The sequence below is a fragment of the Ruditapes philippinarum genome, unplaced genomic scaffold (genome assembly GCF_026571515.1).
Source record: "Ruditapes philippinarum isolate M1 unplaced genomic scaffold, ASM2657151v2 ctg6021_1_1_1_1, whole genome shotgun sequence".
Lineage (NCBI taxonomy): Eukaryota > Metazoa > Mollusca > Bivalvia > Venerida > Veneridae > Ruditapes > Ruditapes philippinarum.
In genome coordinates, this window is record NW_026856506.1 from 149,055 (window position 1) to 159,925 (window position 10,871).

The 10,871-nt window shown below is 32.2% G+C and overlaps 1 protein-coding gene across 1 annotated transcript; it reads right to left on the reverse strand.

Annotated features, from left to right (window-relative positions):
- Positions 1-3,795: 3,795 nt before the first annotated feature.
- On the reverse strand, positions 3,796-10,583 carry LOC132746804 (kanadaptin-like). The gene is made up of 4 exons (XM_060736056.1): positions 10,539-10,583; positions 7,012-7,825; positions 6,206-6,380; positions 3,796-5,855 (listed from the first exon to the last, which is right to left on the reverse strand). Exons 2-4 carry the CDS (start codon positions 7,770-7,772, stop codon positions 4,443-4,445), a joined length of 2,349 nt encoding a protein of 782 aa, XP_060592039.1. The 5' UTR covers positions 7,773-7,825; positions 10,539-10,583; the 3' UTR covers positions 3,796-4,442.
- Between the last annotated feature and the right edge of the window lie 288 nt (positions 10,584-10,871).

Below are 10,871 nucleotides of genomic sequence, written 5' to 3' on the forward strand. Positions count from 1 at the left end.
CTAAATAAAATAATGGCACTATATATTGTTTTTTTTTAGTTTATATTTATTTATTATCATCTGTTTTATTTGCCATGTTGATGTAAGATTTTCTAATTAACATTTTTAAGCTTTGGATGACCTCAGTGGAGTTCCTTTAATAAGCATTGTTTGGCAGATGAATCTAGGAATGTTTAATACATTTGTAGTTGTGTGTTTTAGTGTAATCTGGATAAACTGTAGCCATTTTTGTCAATTACACAGATCAAGTAGCTCTCTTCTGAATCAAATTACATGTAATTAAATGTGATAAACTGTGTGAAATAGTTTAATTGGTTGAAGGAAATTTATGTTTGGAAACATAATGTGTATGATTAAATTATTAGTAGGATAACTTTGCTACCATTGCATCTTAAGAATATTGGATGTTTTTTAACAGTTTACCGTCTAAAGAATCATAATAGGAGGTCACTATTCAAGGCCCATAACTTGTATTGATTTTGACTGAATTTTAGCCCTTTTTGAACTCAGAAAAATTCTTAGTTAAAGTTTGCATGCAACATCATCTTTATAGCAATTGAAAGTTTTTACTATTTGAATTAAAATTCAAGGTCACTGTCAGAGACCCATAATTCTGTCATGGAATTTTGAGTGAAATAAGGCCTTTTGTAAACTAACCAAAATTCTTTGATCAATAACCAAGGTTCGAAACTGTGTCATGTACATTATTTGTATATTATTTTTAATGAAATCTTCCTCTTAATTTAATTCTTACATTATCCACTCATATTTTGCTATCAAGCACTGGGAATATTGTCGCAAGCTGCTATCAACATTTCTTTTTTCCTCTTTTAATGTGTTTAATTTTCTTTTGCAGTTTAGATGTTTATTTTGTAAATTTTGGAAACATCCATTCTAGATTGTGTCACAGTTTTTTTGTCATTGCTTTTTTTGCCTAAACACATTTCACCCCATGTTCAAAATGGACCATTGTATATTAACATTCCAGAGTTGTTAGTAAACTGCATTTGTTTATTGCAGGGGTTGTTTTTAAGCTACATAGTCCTGTTACTTTTTATTTACATTTTTCCACCGTATACAATGTTTTTGATAATTTGCAGTGAAACAAAGGACCCCCCCTTCTCTATACAAGTAGTTTATTTATTTCACCTTTGTATTTAAATGATAAATTTGTTGTCATGCATTTAAATAATTGGATTGACTATAATAAATAATTTTGAAGCTTTTAATTAAAAAGAATTATTTATCCATTAAAATATGAAGATATGTTAATATAATTACTAACCAGAAAAAAGAAAAAGGCCAAATAAAAGTTCCATTGTACATTTTATTTGGCTCCTGTTGCTCTTTAAGTTTAATCCTTCATGAAAATATATTGATATACATGTACTGTATAAATAGATCATTGAATGTACTTTTACTTCAAAAATTTAGGTTATCTGCCTTTACTTTTCTTATGGATGAAAATTGTTGTAAATATATTTATTTGTGATTTATTTTAAAATGTTGCTGCATTTTGTACATATAGTATTGTATTTATAAATATGATTCACAGTTTTATATGTAAAGTTGTAAAAAAACATGAGAAATTAAAAGGGAAATGTGCAATACATACAAACGGGTTTGTTGTTATAAGCTCATCCAAGTCAGTGCAAAATGTGCTAACAAGTGAGCTTTTTATGAAGGCGTGATATATGTTTTGTACTAATCTGTGCGTGATTATCTGAAATTTCTTTTAATTCTCTTAAACCACGTGGTAGATAATGACCACACTATCTTCTCTTTAACCACATTGTACATTTTGACCACACTATCTGCTCTTTAACCACATGATAGATTTTGTCCACATTAACTTCTCTTTAAAGCTGTAAAGTCACCATATGACCTATATTGTGTGTGTGTGACATAAATTCCAACCCCCACACAAACGTTAAAATCCAGTGCTAGAGGTCAAATTAGCCTACCCTTTGGGTCATTTAGTTTACATAGACTTATATCAGAAAACACGATACATTTAAATTTTCTTGTGCAAAATCACATTGACTAAAGCTTAGATGAAATGTAGCTTTAGTAAGTTGATCACCACAAAAGTTATTTGATTCAGGTCCCAAACCTGTGTAACATATGTTACATTGACTTTATTTGGAAACTACACAGGAAGTTATTTGGGATGCACATATACCGGGTACCCTCTTCTATATAAATCACTGATCTATGGGTCAAAATTAGACCAACTTTTGGGTCAGGTAATTCACATAGACATAATATAGGTACCACAATTAAATCTGCTTGCATGAAACTATATGACCAAGAGCTTAGATATTTGGCATAGCATTGCCTAGTTAACCACTTAATCCAGACCCTGGGGGTCACATGACCCTGCCTCAACAGTAGATGTCCATTAAGTCAGATATTGATAAAGAAAATAAAGGCTGTATGAGAAAATGTAGCAAAATCTATTTTTAACCTTAGACCTAGATACCACTGACACAAAATCCCATCAAATGTTACATATCTACAGAAATCTGGCAAAAATAAAGGGTTTACGAGGACTTAGGTGAGTGATGGAAGGATGGACATACAAGCCAGTAAGTACCAGTATTATACATGTGATTATGCACCCCTGACAATTTTTTTCATGGAATATGGAAATTAATAAACTTTTAAAGTGCCAATTTCTTCCTGTCTCAATAACTTCATATACATGTGTTTATAATTTGACCTTTGTTGACACTTTATTATTTATACACATGTAAAGTTTGAACACTTAAATTTTGCTCACTTGATTGGGAGGGAGAGAATTAAATTTGTAAATTTGGAGTCGCAGATTCTATCCTTCCGCCACACCAAATTTCAAGATTATCCCGGACATTTCCTTTTAGGGCTTTATGATCATTTGTCTCTCACCGCTGATTCAGAAATAATGTGGGATAAGTAGTCAGTAACTTGAAAAGAATTTGTATACAGTTAAGTTATCCAGAAATGTCAGTTTGGTAGACTGACACCTCCAGATATGTTAAAATCAATCTAACAGGAATATTCAGTCAGCATTTTGTCTAGTAACTAAATACAACAATATCACTTTGCATTAAAATTAGAGCTTTTTTATATTGCAGATATGAAATTAAAAAAATATTTCTAATCAAACAACAAATTTCTGATTTTATCAAAGTGGTGTAAGGCTATATATCTGGAACCTGTAAGGTAGGTCCAAAGTTACAGTTAACTTTTGGGGGGAAAAAGAATCATTTCAAAATTACCATTTGAAAGAAAAATATGTTTGTATATATATATACTCTTAAGGGAAAAATTAATGGTGCATACAAAATCATTATTAAATGGTTAATGACTGCTTGAAATAGAGGTGTAATATTTTTGTTACGCGACAAATTTTATGTCACAACTCGGTTTCATCAATCCGACCATAAAATTGTCGAGACAAGATAATTTACTGTTTATTATTTTCATGAGACAATAATAGCTTTATATACCATTTTTAAATGAACACATTCAAAATGAAAACAAATTTCAAGTTCAGAGCCATTTTTCATATCTGAGCATTTCGATTGTATGTCATTGTTTATATAATTCATTCACAACAGTAAAAATATACCTAACAAGACATAATGTTGTTTTTTTGCAAATGAATCTTAGTTCCTCTAAATTAAGTTTTGCTTAACAAAATTTATTTGTACCGCAATTCACTGGTTATTTTCAATATTTTATCTAACATTGTCCAGCACTTTACAAACATTTTACGCATTAACAGTTTGAGATGACTATACATTGTATAACAGAAATTGTAATGAATTAGTTTGGTCCCTTATTTGATGTGCTTGTAGAGAGAGAAATGCAATCTTTTCCTCACATTATGTAAACCAAAAATAAATTAAAATATTTCAAACTGCATTCAAAGAACATGCCCAAGTCTCACAGAGTTTTACGCGAAAGAACAACAGACTTTCAGAAATTTTCCTCATGATTTCTTAAATTCCTTGATATGTAGTCCTAACTTCCTAAAATAAATCCTAAGTGGAAGGCAAACCTGTAATAAATTTCAACTTTTTTCTGATTTCAATTGAGTGACCAAGCGTTTTCCTTCAAGCAGAATGGTTCATTACTGAAATCAAGACTTGCTACATGTTTTTTTTTTAAATGTGATGTTTTCTTTCCCAAAGGTTGGATTACTTTTTTTCTTAATTTCAACCATCCATCCCTTACCATGCAAGACCTGCAGTTTGGCCTGATACCTGTATAGAGCCAGGCCCACATGCAAGTCTGTGCAGACTGACAAATCTTTAAACTGTTTGTGGTTCAATTTTTGTAAATTAATCTCCTTTACTTTTCAAATGGACTTTTTAAAATTAAAAATCATGACAACTCTATAACACATATTCAGTAGCTTAAGGAATAAGATCTTGTCTGGTTCCAATTATCACTTGTCAGTATCCTAATTTTGCATTTAGATGAGTTTTTCCATCTCCAGATTGGTTTTCAGGAGGTAACCATACAGCATAATCTGGATCATCAGTTGTGTAACTATCGCCAGATTTCAGTTTTTTACTGTCTGATGAAGAATGTTTTGATTTTCTCTTGTTACTATCTCTTGTTTTTTTCTCACTATTGTTATCATCATTCTCATCATCATTCGCATTTTCCTCCTGTAATTTTTCAAGCACAGCAGCCAATGGTAGCGATGGTCCTTTGAGTCTTGATTTTGAATGAACTTCTTGTTTCACTGGGTCTAATTGTTTTGTTCTTTCCTGAGCAGGTGGCAATGCTGGCCCCTTAACTTTTGGCTGATCATCAGAATGTTTCTTTTCAACTTTAATTTCAACATCATTTTTACTGCTGATTTCACTCACTTTCTCATTTGCCTTAATGTCAGCCCCACTATTACTAGCAAGGTTATCATTCTTATCATCATCATCTTCTTCTTCACTTTCATCAGATTTTTCTTCAGTTTTTTCAGGTTTAGGCCCTGGCACTATCTTTTTGTGAGTTTTCCCATGCAATGGCCCTTTCATTTTTCCAACACTTGCTATCACACTTGGTTTTTTAACATCCGTTTTTAGACTTTTATTTGAAATTTCAGGAAGTGAAGCAGGTTTAGCAATGTTTACAAGCTTTCTTACCTTTTGTTCTTCTTGTTTCAATTCAAGTAACTGTCGTTTAAACTTCATTTTTGTCTTTGTATCCATCATTCCTGACTTTATAGCACTCATGTATGCATCCAATGCATCAACATCATCACTTTCCATAGCAGCTGCCTCTGCCTTTGCTTGTTCAAGTTTTGCTTCAATCTCCTCAATTTCAGCAATAATGCTCTTATGTTTTTCTACAAGAGTATCGTAAGTTTCAGTTACTTTATCAGTCTTTCCAACTTTATTTTTCCTTAGCTCTCTCTTTTTCTCAATGGCTCCAGTTCTATCTAAATACACATCTTCATCGCTGTCATAAAAATCGTCATCTTCCCAATTTCTCTGCTTTCGTTTCCGACTTTCCTGGGCTGATTTTCTTAATTCCCCATGCCTATCTAATATCCTGCATGCTTCAAGAGCGCATGCTATGACTGCCTCACGTTTCTTTCCTGACACTATAACCTCAGCCACTATTGGTTCACCAGAAGGAGCATCAATTGGAAGTTCAACCGTACATTTCCATTTACCGAACCCAGCCTCATGAAACTCATATTCGGGTAGTTCTAAACCCTCCCTCTCGAAATAACCATTTAGTGACTTCTTTGGATCATTTATATACAAAGCCTCATTTTCAGGCTCTATGGCAGCAAATGGATTTTCAGCGTTCTCATCTTCCTCTTCTATTTCATCATCATCAATACCCCACGAGCATCCCTGAAGCGATATTAAAATAGTCAATCTTTTAAAATATTCAACTAATTTATCTCAGCTTGACAGTGAAAAAATGACCATAATGTCCCATTAATACACGGTACTTACATCTTCCAAACTTCATAATGAATTACAATAAATAATACAAAAATCAACACATGCAAACAGAAGGATAATAGGTTTTTTGTGTGACCTTGACTTATAACCAAGAAACCTATTTCAGACATACTGAATTTCAAGACATTCATTAAAAAAATATCAAATCTACTCACAAATTATTAAAATTCTCATGCTTTTTATCATGCAAAACTTAACAGTAAATGATAAATTTCTCTTTAAACAACGCAAATTACCTTTGACTCCTCCCTCTTTTTCAGTAGCTCCGCCTTCCTTTCTGCTTCGTCTATCTCAGCCTGCCTTATTAAGTCAGCCTCTTTCTTCTGCTTTTCCCGCTGTTCTTTCATTTCTGCTGGGGACATTTCAGATTCCTCTTCCCTGTCAGTATCAGGGCCTTGTAAAATAAACAGCCTGGAATATACAATAATCTTATAAAAAAAATCTATATCAAATATTTACTGTTTATAAATTGACAGTATCACTGGCTTAAAGAAATTAGTGTTAATATTAGTGTTCATGAATTATAATAAAGACAATGATCTAACATGCAAGCTTTGAAATTCTAATCTATGTATACATTTAATATAACCTCTTCGACTATCAATCAACAGAAAGAGACCAGCCTCTGCCACTGCCCACCAGTATAGAACCATGCCAGCGTGTTCCTCTGTGCAATCTAACCAGGCTTTATACTGTTGGTACCTCAATTTTTGTATTTTGGTATTTTTGAAATCCCTTAAAACTTTGAATGTACTGTTCCAGATTCAAATCTGGACCAATCCATTACACAAATTAAGCAGGTTAAAGTTAATATTTAATTGAATTACAATCATAGAACTTGCATTTCAACTATCAATATGTCAAACTAAATCCTATTATTCAAGAGTAGTACTAGTATTAAATAAAGCTCCTGTAAAAGAGAAGAAATAATATTGGTGAAACTTCTTTATTATTTAACTTCAAATTTTGATGTCAGTTTTTTTTTATAACAAAACTATAAAAGCTACTACTTGGAATATAGTTTTTGTGTTTTGTTAATTACCTTGATGATCCACCAAACTTTAGGACATAGTCCACATGAATCTGATGAAACTTCTGTGATGGCACTTTATTCTTGTTTATCCAAGTACCGTGTGTGCTGTCCAGATCATATAAGTACCATCCTGCAGGATATTGTTCCGATTTCCCGCCGGAATATTGTATCACTGCATGATGACGGGAAAGTGAAGGATGCTCCATGGGTATGTCACAGCTTGGTAACCTTCCAATAACATGAAAAGTTTTGCTTGCTAAGTCTATATTATCAATCACTGAACCATTTTTTATTACCTCTAAGGCAAATTTTTCCTCACAAAGAGCACCCCATGCTGGTTCTTTATAAGGTATAGAAGCATTTGCTTGTTTAAACTGTTCAGCAGGTGACAAAACAACTGTTTTCTTTGATGGGAATTTCTCATCAGTGTTTTCATATTTTTTGTGTGCTGTTTTTGTGGTTTCTTTGAGATCCTTTTCAGACTTCACGGTTTCAGTTTCAACTTGTTCAGTAGCTTCTGATTTCTTTATGTCATCACCATCATTTTTCTGTGGCAATATTCCAGGACTTTTGAACATAGCTGACGCATCTGTATTTGACTGAACTTTTTTCTTACTTGGGATAACAAAACTTGGAGTTTTAAATGTTTCAACTTTGTTACCACTTTCTTTCATCTCAGGACCTTCTACTTTCACGTCAGGTGCAGCACCATTCTGGTCATTTCCTGTATCACTATTCTGGTCTGCCATTTGGTCAATATTTTGGTCCATGATCCTACTCTCAGGACTTCTTCAGCAGAACATCAAAGATTATATGGCCAGGTCTGAAGTAAATTATAAGTTAATCTTAATAGTATGAACCTTGAATAAACTAAAAAAGGCTTACATTCGTCATTGTGTATAATTTATAGTAATCAAAATGAGGTAACTGGCCTTACATTTTATCTCTTACGCAATAACCACTGCATTTTTCCCTATTAAAACTAAGGGACTTTTTATAATAAGGCTCCATTTCCAATAAAACAAGAACCAGTTGAACCGGGTGATGCTTCCCGAGAAGGTTCTGGACACAGGAAAGTATAAAAAAAATGAACAAGGGGCAAAGAACTCCAAAATAAGGCAAAGTGGAGTTATGTTTTTTTGCACTGCACTTCTATTCAATGAGATCTATCTATCCTTAAAGTTTCCTGATGATATCAGAGTTATGTCCCGGGTAAAAGTCAAAGTGTAAAAATGAACAAAGGGCAATAACTCCAAAATTAGACCAGGCTTTGTTTAGGTTCTTAAGCACTGCAGTTCTATCCAATTATATCTAGCTACCTACAAAGTTTCATGTTGATATCTCTAATAGTTTTAAAGTTATGTCACGGACAAAAGTCAAAAAGTAAAAATAAACAAAGGGCAATTACTTCAAAATAAGGCAAGGCAGAGTAATGATTCTTAAGCACTGCACTTCCACCCAATGAGACCTATCTATCTACAAAGTTTCATGTTGATATCTCTTATAATTTTAGAGTAATGTCCCGGACAAAGTTCAAAGTGTCAAAATGAACAAAGGGCAATAACTCCAAAAGTAGGCAAGACAGTGTTACAGTTCTTGTGCACTGCAAACTTACTCAATGAGATCTATCTACCTACAAAGTTTCATGTTGATATCTTTTATACATTTAGAGTTATGTCCCGGACAAAGTTCAAAGTGTAAAAATAAACAAAGGGGGATAATTCAAAAATTAGGCAAGGCAGAGTTAAGGTTCTTGTGCACTGCACACCTACTCAATGAGATCTATCTACCTACAAAGTTTCATGTTGATACCTCTTATACATTTAGAGTTATGTCCCGGACAAATTTCAAAGTGTAAAATAAACAAAGGGGGATAATTCAAAAATTAGGCAAGGCAGAGTTACGGTTCTTGTGCACTGCACACCTACTCAATGAGCTCTATCTACCTACAAAGTTTCATGTTGATACCTCTTATACTTTTAGAGTTATGTCCTGGACAAACTTCAAAAAGTAAAATAAACAAAGGGGGATAATTCAAAAATTAGGCAATGCAGAGTTACGGTTCTTGTGCACTGCACACCTACTCAATGAGATCTATCTACCTACAAAGTTTCATGTTGATACCTCTTTTACTTTTAGAGTTATGTCCCAGACAAAGTTCAAAGGGGACGGACGGATGGACAAGGCGGCGACTTTATGCTCCCCCGAAATTTTCGGGGAGCATTATAAAATATCCCCTACCCCATTATCAAAAGTAAATAAATAAATATTCCCAACATAAACCCAAATTAAAGAAATCAAACTGCATATTTACAATATGACTTTTATAAGTGATAATAACTCAATATCAAGCTTTTTACTGGGACATCATTTGTTTTATCATGTATCTTCTTTCAACCCTATGTTTATATAAGCATCTTCCTGCTGTTTCAATGTGAGATCAACACAAGTTTCAATCATTGCTAATCTGTCATTCTTATGAGTTTCTATAAATGTTTGTAAACTTGCCAGATAATTTATTTTTATATTCATCATTCCCAACTATGTAATCACCTATTTTAAAGAATTTTCATATTTGACTACTAGTTCCCTTCATTGTTTTTACACAGACAATTAAAATATGTGATGATTACATATACTGACATATCGTCCGTTCATATAGTTTGAATTTTATAGCAGGTTGACTGTTGGAAGTTTTTCACAACTTAAAGATTTTGACCAATCTTTCCTTCCATACTTGCATTTTTGGGACTACCGTGATTCCATAGTAACCTCCTCTGTATTTACCCAAAATGACAAACATTGTACATGTAAATAGTTTAAAAAATGACATTTTAATTGGATTTTATCGAAATAATTTTTTGACAAACAATTTTGTGAAAAGTTCACTGCTTAAATAGAAGAAAAATCACATTCATGTATGATATTTATATTTGAATATTTCCCAATAATCATTAAGTACCGTGCTATCATAGAACCCCTGACTATATTTGCTCTACAAAACTAGATCTATATAATAATAATAATAATAAACTCTTTATTTAATTTAACGAAGGTAACTTATTAAGACAATACATCAAAGCATTAGATACAACACATATAATGCAAAATCTTATTTTCAACAAGGCCTTCAATAAAACATAAACATAACATCGGACATATTCAAGCAATTGTAAAGATTACAACATTCAGTAAATCTTTAGTAACTGACTTTAGTTATTTATACTAACTGACTAGTAATGTATGTAAGACAAACACAAGACGCTCTTGTAATTGGTTACATGACAAATATGGTCAAAAAGAAAGTAATTAATTCATAGGGATGGTGTAAATGTGGTTGTGATTGAAACCTTGCATATGGGGATATTGAGTATCGCGAAAACTAATTACAAAATTATTTTTCTTACATTTTACAATCATACTTTGCTTTTTTTTGTTGAAAACAAGGAATAATATCAATTTAATACTTTATGCTAAATTATAAACAAGATTATCTCAGTTTTAAGCATCTTATATAATTCTATTTAATCTTTTACCTTTTTGTAAGTTTTGTAAGCTTCTAAGGGAGATAATAAATTCGATGTACAGTAAGGTCAGATTGATATATTTTAGGGGTTTGCCTAAAATACGAAAGTGAGATTTTTGACGAAAGTGAGCGAAAGTGAGTGAAAGTGACTTTTAGAATTTGAATTGTACCGTTTTAAAAGAATTTTACAGTAAAAATTGATGTTTGAAAACGTATATTATTTAAGCAACTAATTATATATATTATTATAAATAACCATAATTATGATTTAATCGCCATTTATTGGCATAATTTCTATATACAAGTTCAGCAATCTTCCTTTTGTTTGCATAGAAAAATACGA

Bases quoted from the DNA above. Each gene is read 5' to 3' on its own strand.
- LOC132746804 (XM_060736056.1), bottom strand. From the start codon at position 7,772: ATGGACCAAAATATTGACCAAATGGCAGACCAGAATAGTGATACAGGA. The intron at 6,381-7,011 runs GTAATTAACAAA...TGTATATTCCAG, and splicing joins AAGTTTGGTGGATCATCAAG to GCTGTTTATTTTACAAGGCC. The intron at 5,856-6,205 runs GTAATTTGCGTT...ATATCGCTTCAG, and splicing joins AAAAGAGGGAGGAGTCAAAG to GGATGCTCGTGGGGTATTGA.